This window comes from Aquarana catesbeiana, linkage group LG05 (genome assembly GCF_042186555.1).
Source record: "Aquarana catesbeiana isolate 2022-GZ linkage group LG05, ASM4218655v1, whole genome shotgun sequence".
In the NCBI taxonomy this organism is placed as follows: domain Eukaryota; kingdom Metazoa; phylum Chordata; class Amphibia; order Anura; family Ranidae; genus Aquarana; species Aquarana catesbeiana.
Window position 1 is genome coordinate 60,209,713 of NC_133328.1, and position 18,722 is coordinate 60,228,434.

At 41.8% G+C, this 18,722-nt stretch overlaps 1 protein-coding gene across 1 annotated transcript in view; it reads left to right on the plus strand.

Moving 5' to 3' along the window:
• Positions 1–1,355: 1,355 nt before the first annotated feature.
• The window catches only part of GPR158 (G protein-coupled receptor 158), a 364,240-nt gene continuing 346,873 nt past the window's right edge, over positions 1,356–18,722 (plus strand). The window contains exon 1 of the mRNA XM_073629786.1: positions 1,356–2,756. Within this exon, the coding sequence (XP_073485887.1) occupies positions 1,903–2,756 (854 nt within the window). The 5' untranslated portion in view covers positions 1,356–1,902. The remainder of the gene's footprint in view (positions 2,757–18,722) is intronic.

An 18,722-nucleotide genomic window follows, 5' to 3' on the forward strand; every position in this document is an offset into this window, starting at 1 on the left:
GGAAGGATGATAGGTGTGATGAGAGGAGGATGGATGATGGGTGTGATGAGAGGAGGATGGATGATGGGTGTGATGGGATCAGGGGATGATGGGTGTGGTGAGAGGAGGATGGATGATGGGAGTGATGGGATCAGGGGATGATGGGTGTGATGAGAGGAGGAAGGATGATGGGTAAGATGATAGGAGGATGGATGATGGGTGTGATGAGAGGAGGATGGATGATGGGTGTGATGGAAACAGGGGATGATGGGTGTGATGAGAGGAGGATGGATGATGGGTGGGATGGGATCAGGGGATGATGGGTGCGATGAGAGGAGGATGGATAATGGGTGGGATGGGATCAGGGGATGATGGGTGTGATGGGAGGAGGATGAATGATGGGTGGGATGGGATCAGGGGATGATGGGTGGGATGGGAGGAGGATGGATGATGGGTGTGATGGGATCAGGGGATGATGGGTGTGATGAGAGGAGGGTGGATGATGGGTGTGATGAGAGGAGGAAGGATGATGGGTGTGATGAGAGGAGGATGGATGATGGGTGTGATGAGAGGAGGATGGATGATGGGTGTGATGGGATCAGGGGATGATGGGTGTGATGAGAGGAGGATGGATGATGGGAGTGATGGGAGGAGGATGGATGATGAGAGGAGGAAGGATGATGGGTGTGATGGGAGGAGGATGGATGATGAGAGGAGGATGGATGATAGGTGTGATGAGAGGAGGAAGGATGATGAGAGGAGGAAGGATGATGGGAGGAGGATTGATGATGAGAGGAGGATGGATGATGGGTGATGAGAGGAGGAAGGATGATGGGTGTGATGAGAGGAGGATGGATGATGAGAGGAGGAAGGATGATGGGTGTGATGAGAGGAGGATGGATGATGGGTGTGATGAGAGGAGGATGGATGATGGGTGTGATGAGAGGAGGATGGATGATGGGAGTGATGGGATCAGGGGATGATGGGTGTGATGGGAGGAGGATGGATGATGAGAGGAGGAAGGATGATGGGTGTGATGAGAGGAGGATGGATGATGAGAGGAGGATGGATGATGGGTGTGATGAGAGGAGGATGGATGATGAGAGGAGGATGGATGATGGGTGTGATGAGAGGAGGATGGATGATGGGTGTGATGAGAGGAGGATGGATGATGGGTGTGATGAGAGGAGGATGGATGATGGGTGTGATGAGAGGAGGATGGATGATGAGAGGAGGATGGATGATGGGTGTGATGAGAGGAGGATGGATGATGGGAGTGATGGGATCATGGGATGATGGGTGTGATGGGAGGAGGATGGATGATGAGAGGAGGATGGATGATGGGTGTGATGAGAGGAGGATGGATGATGGGATCAGGGAGTGTATATTCAGGTTCAGCACTGGACAGCTCCTTCTACCGTTCTTGTAGAAATGGCTGAGCGGTGATTGACATGGATTGCGCCCATACACAGGGAAGGAAGGCTGAGCATACCTATAGGAGGCCGGTAGGTGGGTGGGAGGAGGAGGAGGAGGCTGTACGTGTCTGTCTGTAGAGAAGTGTAGTTGAAGGATCGGGGAGGACGGAAGGCGGACTGTGATTTCTCCGGTAGTGTATTAGCGGGCAGTCCGGCGGGGAAGGTGATGCCCAGCCCGGAGGATCGGAAGGATTATCCGGGAGATGCGGGGAGAAGGGAATATGGGAGGATGGGGATTCAGACGTAAGCAGTGTAGCCTGTGTGCTCCATGGGATGTAACCTGCTCACATCCAGGCGCCTGTCTGCGTAATTCCAGCTGGAAAGCTGCTGGGAGGGAAGGCTGGAGCTTCATCTTCCTCTGCTCTTCCTTCCCCCTGACCACAGGTGACACCTTGCAGGGATATTAGAAGCTCCGATGGTCAGCAGTCGTTAAACTTCCCCGGGAATCATGGCTCCGGTTGCCGTGTTTGCCGCCTTGGTGGCCAATGCCTGCTGGCTGGCGGCGGCGGGGTCTGGCTTGGGTCTGGACGGGATGATGAAGAGCCGCGATCAGCCGCAGCAGCCGATCTACAGCATGGAGCGCGCAGCGCTGTGGATCAGCACCACGGACAGCAGCGGAGCGGCGCCCAGCCTGGCCGAGGACCTACCTAAGCATGTGGCCGCCTTCCTCTACACCGGGGACTCCAATGAACTCCGGCGAGCCAACTGCTCCAAGAGGTACGAGCTGAGCAGCCTGTCAGGGTTGTCCCCCAGAGCCACCCATCAGTCCCTCAACAGCTCGGTGGAACTGCTCATCCATTCAGCCAACTTTTTGAACATGATGTTGCAGAGCAATAAGTCAAAGGAGCACCCAGCTCATAGGGACCTGGAGTGGTACAAAGCCCTGATAAGGAGTATTTTGGAAGGAGAGCCCAGCATCCTGAGGTGTGCCATCACTGTCAATGTGGAGCCACATTCCCATGTCCCACAGGTGTTTCTACAAGGGACTAGAGTTGAGGACAAGATCCTCCTGGAAGACTTGACCTCCTCAGCTTACCACTTGGCCAATGCCAGCCAGGAAACTGACTGGTTCCACACCTTCAGACACAAACTCAGGCCTCACCATCACAAGAGGTCCACCAATGGTGCTAAAACTTTGGAGGAAAGCTGGAAGAAGGGGACCAGCTTCATCACCAACAAAAGTCATGTCAGGTGGTCCTCTCCTTTTCTAGAATGTGACCAAGGGACATACAAACCCAACTGGATCCTAACGCTCTCTGCTGCGTTTTATGGGCTTAAGCCAAACCTTGTGCGGGAATTCAGGTAGGAGGACATTTTTTTCTCAACAGGTTTTTGCTTTCAGCCCATAGCAGACAGAGGCAGACAGTGTATAATAGGTATAGTAGTAGTTCACATTTAGTTGAAAATATTCTAAAATGTTGATGACGTTTTGATACCCACCCAAGTATCTTTCCCAACTTCAGGTAAGGTCCATGAACATACCCCAACATTTATAGTCACTTTTATAGTCACATAGGTAGTAACTCAGTCACCATAATCCAATCACCATAGATTGTATTAAGGCTGATGTGTGGCAAGCAATGGAGACAGAGGCAAATACTGTATAATAGGGCCAGTAGTAGTTATCAACATTCAGTTGGACTTGTTCTGTAACGTTGATGACATTTTGACACGCATCCAAGTATCTTCCCCAACTCAGGTGAGAGCCAGGAACATACCCCAGTGTTTATAGCCACATAGGTTACTCCGATACCAAAATACAATCATTATGGACTGCATTAAGGCTGCACTCATCCTAATATTTTCCTCAGCTCAAGTTAGGGTTAAGAACATACCTCAGCATTTACAGCCACACCATAAACCCATCACCATAGAATGTGCAATGCATTTTGCGATAGATATGTTTCTGGCAGTCTTTCCAGCCAAACAAGCTACTTGAAAGAATGGGTGAGGGCTGGAAACATGCCCTAGCTTTCATAGCCTCGCCATAATCCCATCACCTGAGAAAGTGTTAAGACATTTTGTGGCAAGTAAGGTTGGGTATGTTTCTGGCACTCTTTTCAGCCAAACAAGCTACTTGGATGAATGGGTGAGGGTTAGGAACATGCTCTAGCTTTCATAGGCTCGCCATAATCCCATCACCTGGGAAAGTGTTAAGACATATTGTAGCAAGTAATGTTGGGTATGTTTGTGGAACGTTTTCCAGCCAAACAAGCTACTTGGATGAATGGGTGAGGGTTAAGAACATGCCCTAGTATTCATAGCCTCAGCATTATTCCATCACCATGGAAAGTGTTAATGTATATTGTGGCAAGCAATGTTGGGTATGTTTCTGGGACTCTTTTCAGCCAAACAAGCTACTTGGATGAATGGGTGAGGGTTAGGAACATGCTCTAGCTTTCATAGCCTTGTCATAATCCCATCACCTGGGAACGTGTTAAGACATATTATGGCAAGTAATGTTGGCTATGTTTCTGGCACTCTTTCCAGCCAAACAAGATACTTGGATGAATGGGTGAGGGTTAGGAACATGCTCTAGCTTTCATAGCCTCGCCATAATGCCATCACCTGGCAAAGTGTTAATGCATATTGTGGCAAACAATATTAGGTATGTTTCTGGCACTCTTTCCAGCCGAACAAACTACTTGGATGAATGGGTAAACATCTTGAGCATTACAGAACAAGTCCAGTTGAATGTGACTAACTACTACTGGCTATACCATGATTTGGATAAATGAGAACCTTCAGAGGCACTGTGTAATAGGCAATTTTCTCATTAGAGCTAGCCTTTGCCAGAACGACACCTCGCTGATGATCAGCTAATAATAAGAATGCTAATAAAAGGTTTCACTAAGCGCTGTTTACAAATCTGTGATACTTGGTGGAATTCTGTGAATCGCGTATTTGCATAATAACAACTGCAGACTAATTAAGTTTCTTAATTACACAGGATGTTGTGGAAAGCTAAAATGAATCTATTGTTCAGACAGATAACCCTGGGTACAACTGCCGGCTTAATAAATGTAATAACTGTAGCTGCTATGTTATTACTTACACTACACTGTGTAATTAGTGGCTGCCGTTACATTCATAATTTTACCAACTGGAAAGCACATCTCATTGTTCTTCAAAACAGGCACATCCTGGAATGATGGGCACACATACACACACATATACACACACATACACACACACACATATACACACATATACACACACATACACACACACACACATACACATATATACACACGCACACACATATACACACACACATACACACACATACATGCACACACACACACACATATACACACACGTGCACACACACACACATACTCTATCTTGCTATCAGTCACTTCTTTAAAAGCATTTACTCACATGCTACCTATACATACCTATTTTCTCTTTCTCCATCGCTCATAGAGGTGAAACCTCTATTAACTTGAGGGTAGACACACTCATTTTCAGACACATATTTAACATATACACATACTAATACACCTATATAAAATATGTGCACACACAGCATGCATTGACATTCATAGATAGACACACACACATATTGCACGCACACCTAGATACACACATACGCACACACACACGCCAGCAACAGTTTTCTAAATATAGCTCACTAAAACGGCTCACCCTTTGTGCGCCGGACTAGTGATAAGTCTAAGAAGGATGAAGAAGCAGCATCTGCAGTAACCTCATTATGTCTCTCCATTACTTATTAATCATGTGTTGAAGTACATACAGTACTATAATATATTAATGTCCTCTTCTCCTCTAAATACAAGCATGGACATAAGCCAGACTCAATCTGGGTGATCATGGCAATTGGCAGCGAGACGCAGCGCCAGGCAGTGCGAACAGCTATGCCAGTTAAAGGATTTTACTCCTGAATGACTGAGTCTAGAAGGAATTGGGGTAATTTGTTTTTAAGACCAGGGGATTTCAGTGAATGACTTGACCCTGGGCAAACTCAGTGCAGTTATTAGATACAATAAGCCAATAAAGTCAGGATTATCATCCTCAGCAGCGCACCAAATAGCTGGAGACTGATTTCTTATGGAGCATTAGAGTGGCTGTAGTGTAATAGCACAAGGCTAGTTCTTTGGTTACCCTTTTTTTGCTGTAAATAACACATAATGCAGTTTGGGTTTTTTGTCAACGACCTGAAATATAATTCACTAATTCATGTGTTCAAATGGAGCCAAGCCATGTTTTCTGACAAAGGCTGGTAATTTTCCATCTCATTTTATATTACCACACTTACAATTTTAATATTTAATTTTGTAATGCATCAATAAAATTTCAAGTTCATCTAAACACGATATCAACAGTGCTCTCTCCATTACACATAAAAATGTATCCAGAGTTATAACTGAATAATATGTAGAGACTTCTGTAGCATTATCACTTGTTTGGTTTTGACTTACGGTAATTTTTTAGATTTTTACAAGAAAAATGTGTAAGATACAAATATTGCTGTTACCTTTAAACACGTGTACATAATCACATCAACCATTCAGAAAATTAAAAAAAATAGTGAACTGATTGGCTCAAACCAGGATTCAGCCTTGAACACCGCAGACCTTTGGTGCTTTGTCCCAGGTATGTTTGCGCCATTTTCAGTTTAATGTCCTCATGCATGCCCTCCTGTCTTTCTCTGTTTCAGGCGAGTCTTTCTCACAGCCAACACAACACTCCATTGCAGTATTGGAGTGTTTTTTTGAGTACACTGGTAGTCTCCCTCTTTCCTGTGCAGGAAATTCACCAACCACAATGTATTGTGGGATGACCTCTTCCGCTACTATACCTTTGATAATCATCATAATTTATAATAGTCACAGATGCAGTTCATTTGCTGTTTGTCTACTATAATTCATCAATAATTCTTCTAACTTTCACTTTGTGGGCCATAATTACATAAAAGATGAAAAAAATGCTTGTATTGTCACGTTATTTGTCACTCGCAGTCAGTTAAGCATGACCATTTTAAGTCAATTAGTTATAGTAGTTAGGGAGAAAAACGGAAAGTTATAAGGACAGAATTAGGAGTTTCAGGGTTAGCTGACTGCTTGTCCTATATTGATTATTATTGGTATTTTTATAGTGTTGACAATCTTTTTTTATTTTTTTAAAAGAGTTTTTATTGCAACATGTACAAAAACAAGAGAGGAGCAAATTGCAGATAATTGTTGTACAGAAAAAAACCCCACTATAAACATTGTTTTTCCAGTACAGGACAATCCTTCCATATATTCTACATCAATAGTCCTATAAGTACATATAGCTTTTTATTTTTAAATAACAAACACACGCAAAATCAATTGAATAAAAAAAACATAAGATGATACCTACCTCAGAACCATTGTGGATTGTACTATTACCTTTCTGCTTATATTGTACATCATTTGGATGTGTTCTTCTGAATACATATACTTAGCTAATAGTTAACTTGCAGCTCCTCATGGGCTATCTGTCACTGTATCCATAGATTCTACCCATTTCTCACAGATTTTATTACATTTTTTGGACATCCCCTAGCATCATAAGTCATTTTGTATAGTGCGACATTAGCATTGACTAGGGATTTCCAGGCTGATAATGTAAGGTACTCCTTCCTAATCCAGTGGATTGCAATCAGTTTGCAAACATAGAAAAATAACAGTCGTAACAGGGTTATCATATTATTGTCCATAAGCTTGTCTTAATTATTCCCAAAGGCCCCACCATAGGACTATATATATTCAGGAGGTCGAAAAATTGTCTGCAATGAACTGAGTGACCTGGGATCAGAGGGGGCGAACTCTACTGCACTCCCAGACCATATGTAGAAAGGATCCTTCCATAGTTAGGAGTCTAATCTTAATCTAAGAGGTATATAGTACATTTGGTATAGATATCTCAATTGTATCATCTTATCCCTGGCTAAAATGACCATGGCCATATACGAGGCAAGTACTCCCTCCCAAAGTTCTTCCGTCAGTTCTGGTATGATAATGTGCCATCTATCCCTAATTCTCCTGTTTTTCCATGTTGCAGTCTTGTATATTGAAACCGCCAAGCACTAGATATCCTTAGCTCCATTTGCAGTTGTGCAAAGAATTTGAGTCTACCTATGTCATATATTTAATGAAGATATTTGATCCCAAACTGAGACCATCTGTACCTATCCTCCAAGTGAAAGAATTAATTTAGACATGGGTTGAACCAAAGTGGAGCATTGGGAGATAAATGTAGGGGTTGGTCAGCGATATGTTTTAGGCAAATCCCCAAAATGCATTTAGCAGACTTAAGTATATCCTTGCCCCCTAACTTAGGTACCTCCTCTCTGTAGAAGAAATTCAATAGGGCCTTGTATGAGGAAGCAACTGCTGCCTCCACTGCCACTGCCGCATTATTCATTTTCAGAAACATCCGCCAATGAATATATACTAGTTGAGATGCAAAGTAGTATAGACGGAGATCTGGCAACGCCAGTCCTCCCTGATAAACTGGCAGTTGCAAGATATCTAAGGAAATCGTTGACGCTTTGGAACCCTATAAGAAAGAGTTTAGCAAAGAGATACTATATGTTTATTATTTTTAGGGACATACACAGGGGTATTAGAGAGAGCATTCAATAATTTTGATGGGAAAATTATTTTGAATAGATTTACTCTACCCAATAATGTAAGTGGGAGAACCTTCCCTTTTTGTATCCTGTCTCTAAACATCCTGATAATAGGCCATAAGTTTATATCTATTAATGTCATTAATGGTAATTGAATACTAATTTCCAAATATTAAACTTATCTCTTACTATTATGGGGCAATGGGCAGGAATTACTAGATCAGGCCGTGGGTCCAGCGGGAACAGCGTTGACTAATGCCCTGTACACGCGGTAGGACACTGATCGGACATTCCGACAACAAAATCCATGTATTTTTTCCGACGGATGTTGGCTCAAACTTGTCTTGCATACACACGGTCACACAAAGTTGTCGGAAAATCCGATTGTTCTAAACGCGGTGACGTAAAACAGGTACGTCGGGACTATAAACGGGGCAGTAGCCATTAGCTTTAGTCTCTTAATTTATTCTGAGCATGCGTGGCACTTTGTGCGTCAGATTTGTGTACACACGATTGGAATTTCCGACAACGTATTTTGTTGTCAGAAAATTTTATAGCAAGCTCTCAAACTTTGTGTGTCGGAAATTCAGATGGAAAATGTGTGATGGAGCCTACACACTGTCGGAATTTCCGACAACAAGGTCCTATCACACATTTTCCGTCGGAAAATCCGACCGTGTGTACAGGGCATTAGTCCAATTGATACGAAATCCTGAGAAATCACCGAATTTCTGTATCAACGAAAGTGCAGCTAACAATGAGCTATCCAGATCACTCAAGTACAGTACAAGAGCATATTGTCTGCATATAAAGAAACACGCTCCTCTCTTGTGATGTAACTTTTTTCGCACCTCTCTTGTGATGTAACTTTTTTCGCACCTCTCTTGTGATGTAACTTTTTTGCACCTCTCTTGTGATGTAACTTTTTGGCACCTCTCTTGTGATGTAACTTTTTTCCAGCACCTCTCTTGTGATGTAACTTCTTTCCAGCACCTCTCTTGTGATGTAACTTTTTGGCATCTCTCTTGTGATGTAACTTTTTTCGCACCTCTCTTGTGATGTAACTTTTTTGCACCTCTCTTGTGATGTAACTTTTTGGCACCTCTCTTGTGATGTAAATTTTTTCCAGCACCTCTCTTGTGATGTAACTTCTTTCCAGCACCTCTCTTGTGATGTAACTTTTTTCCAGCACCTCTCTTGTGATGTAACTTTTTTCCGTGCACCTCTCTTGTGATGTAACTTTTTTCCATTAAAAAAACCTTTTTTGGACAACTTTTTTTGCTGATGCACCTCTCTTGTGATGTAACTTTTTTCCATAAAAAAAAAACTTTTTTGGACAACTTTTTTTGTTGGCACCTCTCTTGTGATGTAACTTTTTTCCATTAAAAAAACCTTTTTTAGACAACTTTTTTTGCTGATCCATGGTGTGCTGGCGAAGATGTACGTTCCTCTAGGTCTCCTGTCTGCAGGCCCCGGACACTGTCATCCTCCCTCAGCTTAGCAGCCAACGGTTCAATGGCCAATGCAAACAGGAGAGGAGACAGGGGACAGCCCTGCCTAGTCACTCTGTGTATCTTGAATGAATCTGAGATAAGCCCATTGACCCTGATACTTGCCATAGGTTAATTATATACAGTCGTACTCAAAAGTTTGCATACCCTGGCAGAAATTGTAACATTTTGGCATTACAATTGAAAATATGACTGATCATGCCAAAAACTGTCTTTTATTTAGGGATAGAAATCACATGAAGCCATTTATTATCACATAGTTTTTTGGATCCTTTTTGAATCATAATGATAACAGAAATCACCCAAATGGCCCTGATAAAAAGTTTACATACCCTGGAATGTTTGGCCTTGGTACAGACACAGAAGGTGGCACACACAGGTTAAAATGACAATTAAAGATTAATTTCCCACATTTGTGGCTTTTTAAATCACAATTAGTGTCTGTGTATAAATAGTCAATGAGTTTGTTAGCTCTCATATGGATGCACTAAGCAGGCTTAGACACTGAGCCATGAAGAGGTAGAAAAGAACAGTCAAAAGACCTGCGTAACAAGGTAATGAAACTTTACAAAGATGGAAAGGGATATAAAAAGATATCCAAAGCCGTGAATATGCCTTGAATATTCAGTACTGTTTAATCACTTATTAAGAAGTGGAAAATTAGGGTTTTTTTTATACCAAGCCAAGGTCAGGTAGGCCAAGAAAGATTGCAGCCACAACTGGCGGAAGAATTGCTCAGGATACAAAGAAAAACCCACAGGTAACCTCAGGCTACTCTCCAAAAAGACGGTGTGGTTGTTTTTAAGGAGCACAATTCAACGATACTTGAACAAAAAAGAGCTGCATGGTTGAGCTGCCAGAAGGAAGCCTTTACTGTGCCAATGCCACAAAAAAGCCAATGAGGCATGTCAAGGTGTTGTTGGGCATATTGTAATCAGGCTTTTTTGTGGAACTTGTACAGTAAAGGCTTCTTTCTGGCAATTTGACCATGCAGCTCTTTTTTGTTTAAGTATCATCGTATTGTGCTCCTTAAAAACAACCACAACATCTTTTTCCAGAGCAGCCTGTATTTCTCCTGAGGTTACCTGTGGGTTTTTCTTTGTATCCCGATGAATCAGACTGAGACAGAAGTACAGTTAAATCACACTTGTTTAATAATAAGTCAATACATAGCCAGAGTTCAGGAACCCGGAATGGATAGTCAGACAAGCCAAAATGTCAGGGAGCCAGAGAACAGGTTAGTAGAACAGCAAGCAGGATCTGGAACCAGAAGGAATGTCAGCCAATCAAGTCTTTAACAGGAACACAGGAGAGCGTCTCTAGAGATGCGACCAAGGTGAAGGCCGAGATCATCTGGACTGGACGGCTTAAGTAAGCTGGACTGACGAGCAGGATATCATCAACAGATGAGTCACTGTGGAGAGATAGGAGCTGGCAATTAGCCGATAGCTGAGCGGCCAGCTCAGAGAAGGAAGGGCTGTAGAAAGGGAAGACACTTATAGGAGAGGAGAAAATAGCTGCACACCTCGGGTAATGTCAAAGAAAAGGAATTGTCCCCCATAAGGGGTTTTCTAGGCAGCAAAAGGTTAAAAAAATACTACATGAAATATAATTAATTAAGGTTTTATTATGACATAGTATCAAAAATTTGACAGAATCGGTCAAAGCATGAGCTGTGGTACAAAAGATAAAAACATCAACATCACTCATGTAGCTGTACACAATGATACACAGTGCTCAAACAAGAAAGTAGAGATGATATGTGAAATCCTGACGTGTTTCGACCCCACCGAGTCTTCTTCAGAGGATTTTGTAAGCTGTAGGAATGTTTAGATGTGTTGGAATTCAAATTATAATCATAGAGTAAAAAGAACAATAATAGACATTTTTATATAGTTACCAATCACATTGTGTTGTGCGATGTTTCAAGAGCCTCTAAAAAGAGACCCCCTTACTTGATCCAAGAGTCCCCGTTTGGCCGGTGCATCCACAGAGGGGGGAGGCCAAATGCTCATACGTGTCTTGCGAGGAGTCATGCTAGTGGCAATCCCAATGGCCTAGGAGGGGCATGGAGGCAGATGGACAGCACAGCACCTGCATTTGGGGCATCAAATCACAATGCTATGGGTGTATTTTGGAAATCAGATATTCCGCGCTTAGGATCGGTGTCACCAAGGAACTGCAGCCCCCCAGGCAAACTGGAAACACCGAAGTGAAATCCACGTGATACAATGTGTTCTAAATAGGGGAATGGCGCTGTTCACAAACTATAAAAAACAAAAAACCAACAAACCAAAATAGCACCAAGAAAAAATGAATGATAATCTGTATATGTGGACAGAAAATGTGAAATGTGCACCAAAGTCCACAGCAAGTGCAATATTCTACATAAAACCCTGCAAGCTATTCCATGGCATATATAGCATAGGGTGTGGGTGTGCAGATCACTGGCATTAGTGAAAAAATGAAAAAGCGTGCATGTTACAAATATTGAATAGAAAATACCCTAAAAAATATATACATCAACATTTAAAAATCCCACTCATGTGCCCAGTGACATGAAAATGCATGTGAATGGACCAAATATAAATGAACATTAATACCCCCTCTGACATGAATCGTGAGCAAGAGGTGGGTATGTGTTAGAAAGATGATAATAAATACGATCAAAAAATACATAAAAAATACAATGTATAGTGTATGTGCTGCAAACAATAACGTCCAATATAAATTGTCCAATAGGTGGCCGAAATTCCTCTCCACAGATGGTAGATGTATTTAACAAATGTGTAATCCCCAACGAATATACAATGATGATGTGTCCATGTCAAACAGGCCCCCTCTTGTGCCCTCACTCACCAGAGAGCCCAACCCCTGCAGGGGTAAAGGGCATAGATAGATCCTGTGGCCGGAATCCTGGACGCCCGGAATCCCCCTCTCAGGTCCAGCGAGCTTCTTCCTTCTGAGTCCACAGTGTTCTTTAAGTGAGTATCCACCGGACAAAACCAATATGTATGGAGAAACAAGGAATCCTCATAGAGTAAGTCCGTAAAAACTCAAAGTTTATTAGCCAAAAAATATATAAGTTAAAAGCGGGAGCTGACAATACTCCCCTGAGAAGCAAAATCCAAATACGAGTAGTCTCTGTGGTAGCGAGGTGGCAGCGTGCGTTCCACCAACCTAACTACCGAAACCGGAAATACAGAGTCAAGAACGTAGAAGCGACGTGTGCGTACCGCATGACCACGACTTACGCGTTTCGTCATCAAGACATCATCTGAGACGTGGATGCCTCAGATGACGTCTTGATGATGAAACGCGTAAGGCGTGGTCATACGGTACGCACACGTCGCTTCTACGTTCTTGACTCTGTATTTCCGGTTTCGGTAGTTAGGTTGGTGGAATGCACGCTGCCACCTCGCTACCCCAGAGACTACTTGTATTTGGATTTTGCTTGTCAGGGGAGTATTGTCAGCTCCCTCTTTTAACTTATATATTTTTTCGCTAATAAACTTTGAGTTTTTACGGACTTACACTATGAGGATTCCTTGTTTCTCCATACATATTGGTTTTGTCCGGTGGATACTCACTTAAAGAACACTGTGGACTCAGAGGGAAGAAGCTCGCTGGACCTGAGAGGGGGATTCCAGGCGTCCAGGATTCCGGCCACAGGATCTATCTATGCCCTTTACCCCTGCAGGGGTTGGGCTCTCTGGTGAGTGAGGGCACAAGAGGGGGCCTGTTTGACACGGACACATCATCATTGTATATTCGATGGGGATTACACATTTGTTGAATACATCTACCATCTGTGGAGAGGAGTTTCCGCCACCTATTGGACAATTTATATTGGACGTTATTGTTTGCAGCACATACACTATACATTGTATTTTTTATGTATTTTTTGATCGTATTTATTATCATCTTTCTAACACATACCCTCCTCTTGCTCACGATTCATATCAGAGGGGGTATTAATGTTCATTTATATTTGGTCCATTCACATGCATTTTTCATGTCACTGGGCACATGAGTGGGATTTTTAAATGTTGATGTATATATTTTTTATGGTATTTTCTATTCAATATTTGTAACATGCACGCTTTTTCATTTTTTCACTAATGCCAGTGATCTTCACACCCACACCCTATGCTATATATGCCATGGAATAGCTTGCAGGGTTTTATGTAGAATATTGCACTTGCTGTGGACTTTGGTGCACATTTCACATTTTCTGTCCACATATACAGATTATCATTATGGGTGTATTTTGTTTAACGCTAGTAGGGATATAATATATACTTCCAATACTAAATACTGGGAATGGTGAATGGATGGTTAAAGAATGGACGGCTAAAAAAACACACACATATATAAATATATAAATATATACATATATTTCCTCAATCCTACAGCATATGGTTATAGAAAGTGGATGCATCAATGTGCAAATAAGAAACCAAGGACTAATGAATATAAGTATTTCTAAAAAATATATGTAAGGTGGTTGTATTCTCAAAAATCGCTAGTATGATGGAATGAAAGAAATAAGAAAGGATAAAAGGAAGAATAAAAAAAAATAAAAAAGGAAGGAAGGAGGAACATGGTGTGGAATGAATGTGAGGAAAGGAAGGGGAGGGAAAAAAAGGGGGAGAGAGAAAGGGGGAAAGGGGGAGGGGGAAGACAAGGGTGGAAGGAAGGAGGGGGAGAGGAAAAAATGGGGAACGGAAGGAAGGGGGTAGGGATAAGATGAGCTAAGAAAGTTGGCCAAGAAGAAATGTAGGAACAATGGAATTTGAAAATGTAAAAAAACAGTGAAAAAGTGGAGAGTGTATGTAGTGAAAGTTGAGAGATTACACTGTGTGTATATGGGAGTGCCATGGGAGTGAAATGAATGTGAGAAGGCAGGACAAAACCAAGTAACCATTGTAGTGAACACAAAACCAAAACCAAACAGGGAAAGGGGGAGGTGGTGTGAGTGATGGGATGTGTGTGTTAGTGCAGGCAAAAGTAGACTAGAATAGGATTTTACCTCGTGTGTTCAAAGGGAAATTGTTCCAGCAATAGGAGAAAAAATCTCACTGTAGATATTCCAACTGATTATATAAGCGGTATGGGCAAATCTACAATATCAAGAAATGTATCAACAAATGAATTAAATTGTATATAATGATGAGATATAATCAGTTATTACCATACCTGGTAGCCCATTCAAGCTTCTCTTTAAGAATAAATGAGGGTGTTGTTCAGCCCTACTGGGAGATACTGAGCACTGCTATAGTTCTCTGACTAAGCTGACCCTGTGCTGTAGGTGCACTATGCCAGGTGCATGGTATTCCCCTTAGGTATCATAACATGTGGGGTAGCAGGGGTAGAAATCTGTAAATTCCTTTCCTGCTGTCTGTACTGCTGAACACCAATCAATTGCTGTGGAAATGTCCCCGAAGTCTGCTGGAACACTGACACTATAAGAAGCAGTAGTGATGTGGAGATCTGAGAGAGGAATCATTGAACGCTGCCAGAGACACAGGAGGCCAACACTCCCAGTAGTGACAGTTTCCTAGCGGATTTTGGGGAATGATTTTCCAGCGGTGGAGCAGCGTTTGTCAGTGCAGGCAGGAGTAGTGGTAAGTATTTCAAATATGTGTCTATCCCACCGTGCTACTGTGTGCTATGGCTGAATAAAATCACATTAAATGTAAAAGGATTGCAAAATAATGAGGTTTGCTGCTATACACAAATATGTGTTCCCACATATAAAGATTGGAAATAAAATGAGTGAAGCGCTAGCCCCATAACAAATAATAAAATAGTGTACGTGGTAGTGCTGAATATACAGTGAAAGCTTCCAACATCTAGTAATAGTAATCCATACAAAAAAAACAACAAAAAAATATATATATAAATATTGTGAAAATACACAACAATGGTGCAACCCCCCCCCCCCCCCCATATCAAACTGAACATACACAATCCAATACACGTGCTAATTACTAGAATATACCCATGCATGTAAAAAAAAAAAAACTGTGACAAATGAAATATATAAATAATATAGTAATCATAAGACCCCCTAGTATTCAGGCTAGGTAAATCATGCTGCTCCTGTAGTGATCCAATAAATGTTGAATAATACAAGCAGTAGATACCCAAGCTCAATGGCACAATTGAGAAATTGCTTGCTGAGATTCTCAGACTGGGGAATCCCTACTCCCTTGTTCAACCATCCAAAGCAGAAATTTAGCCGGCAACTCAATAACTCCTTAGGATTATCCTTTATTTGGCTACATCATATACACTGGATCAATTCTGACATGTTTCGTTATTGCAGAGTTAGAAATGTTAAATAATGTCTTAATAAATATACTCAATAGTTCTTCTGTGCTTTTGTGAAAAACACCTTGTGTCCCGCCACCAGCCAATATATGCGCTCACCTTGCCTCAAGACCTGCAAGAGGTCTAGATACGCCTTCCCTTTAGGGGTATTAATCCAGTGGCAAGCAGCTTCTAATGCCCTGTACAAACGGTCGGATTTTCCGATGGAAAATGTGTGATAGGACCTTGTTGTCGGAAATTCCGACCGTGTGTAGGCTCCATCACACATTTTCCATTGGATTTTCCGACACACAAAGTTTGAGAGCTTGCGATAAAATTTTCCGACAACAAAATCCATTGTCGGAATTTCCGATCGTGTGTACACAAATCCGACACACATAGTGCCACGCATGCTCAGAATAAATTAAGAGATGAAAGCTATTGGCTACTGCCCCGTTTATAGTCCCAATGTACGTGTTTTATGTCACCGCGTTCAGAACGATCGGATTTTCTCACAACTTTGTGCGACCATGTGTATGCAAGACAAGTTTGAGCCAACATCCGTCAGAAAAAATCCATGGATTTTGTTGTCGGAATGTCCGATCAATGTCCGACCGTGTGTACAGGGCATATGGGACATCAACACTCCTCTTCTTGGGGGACGTGCTGTTGGTTGTGCAGTGGTCTTCATTCAGGTTTGTGCTTAATGGGATAAAAAAGCCAACATAGTGCTGAACTGCATAAAACCACTATTTTATTCATAAATGCACTCAAAATTATTAGTGCACCCACTCCAGTGCACATGGATGAAAGACTTGACACTTTAGGGGTACATGGCCCCTTAAAAATCATATAAATATCAGCAGTGGCTCAGCTCAGGGAGATCGGGATATACTTCCTACTTTGGCATGATGATGTCACAAACCCTGCTGACGCGTTTCGTCACTTACCACATGACTTCATCACGGAGGAAAGCGGTAAGTATTTACTTTCTTTTTTTCAGGTAACAGCTTTATTTTAAACTTTATATTGGTGATAGAGTCACTTTAACTAGCAATGGTTATTCCTCATGACAACTGGATTTGGCAACACCACCTGATTATACTGTAAGTAAACTTTCTTTTAAAGAAGAATTCCAGGCATGGATATTTTATACATAGTTACATTGGTCCAGCTTGGACCAATGTAGCTATGCATATATAATACCTGGCTGATGCCCCTGGAAACTGGAAATCACTGAAGTAGACACCGCTAGTGGAGTGATGTCCATTTGCTTCTGGCTGCCCTGCTGATTTCTGAACACAGACGATAGGCTGCTCAGCACAGGCACTATTCAGAGAATAAAATGAATAATATAAACACCCGAGTTCATGTAGCACAATATAGTATAATACAATAATAAAGTGAAAGTTTACAACTGTTGTAATAAACACCAAAGTGTTAGCAAATTAATATACAAAAAACAGTCCTTGCACCTAAATGAAATCAAAAGTAAATAAAAAATGTCCAATAAAAGACCTAAGAATCAAACATAATGTGCTGTGTTCTTATACACCCATGTGCTCCAACAACATATAAGCATGGGCTTCACTCCACCATGGAGTGAAGCACATACCTATATTTTGTTGAAGCGCATGGGTATAAAAGGACAGATTATGTTTGACTCTTGATTTCATTTAAGTGCAAGCACTTTTTTTTTTTATTTACCATTCAGGGAATGCTTTGCATTTTTCATGTGAATGGAATGGCACAAATGCAGCTGACCTCCTGTGCTCAGAATGCAGCAGGGCAGCCGATCCAGGGCTTAACTTGGAAGCCAATGGACATCACTTGAGTAGAGGTAGTGATTTTCATCCTTCAGCCAAAAATGGTATATGTATAGTTACAAACTGGACCAATGTGACTATATATAAAATATCCATACCTGGAATTCCTCTTTAAATGAATGCACTTACGGCCCCATCAGCAAAATGGGCATCTGCTGCTTGTCCTCCATATGACAAATATAAGGTGCTGTCATAATACTCATGAACAGAAGCCAAATATTGGGTACGTAGTTGGCATGTATCCAGCAAATCACTCTCTGATTTCCACATTGCCTTATTAAAGTATGTGACAAGGGCCAGAACATCCATCATCTCCGAACTGCACCTGCACGCTCATTTATTTCCTGGTTTCTGTCATTAATTAAGTGGTAAAAAATAATAGAAACATAGGAACAAGCTGAAGACCATTCAGCAAATGCTTTAGTGATAGACCAGTTTAAATAGGCCACTGGGCGCCAAGTGCTAATTGGTATGTGCATGCTCTCGCACACTAATGCGCGCTCGGCATGAATGCATTCTTGCGCCCGAATATGCGCACAATGAGCTGGCACAGCATATGTAACATTGGGCCTTCGCTCATTAAAATGAGTTCGTGTGCAAAGTGCACCAGCATGAGCATAATTACGCACTGGCTTTTTGATGCTAGAAATTCGGTTTATCCTACACTCTTTCTGGTAAAGTGCTTTATTTATTTAGATATCAATTTTCCTTCTTTTTTACTTTTTTTTCCCCATAAAGTGCCATTACATTTTCCATGAAATTACAATATATGAAGTAGACAAAGTCAAGAACATTTACACAGAGCCTTGAAATAATACAGTCCCCAACTGGTCAGCACACAGTCTTCAAGGGTCCAAAAGCACTCCAGAAGGTATCAATAAATGCCAATAGGTATCAGTAGAGAATGCCTAGTATTGTCAAGGATAAACTTGACCTGTACATTCCCATAAGACTTCGACTCCAGCCTTCCATCTGTGGGGTAGTGTTGAGTTAG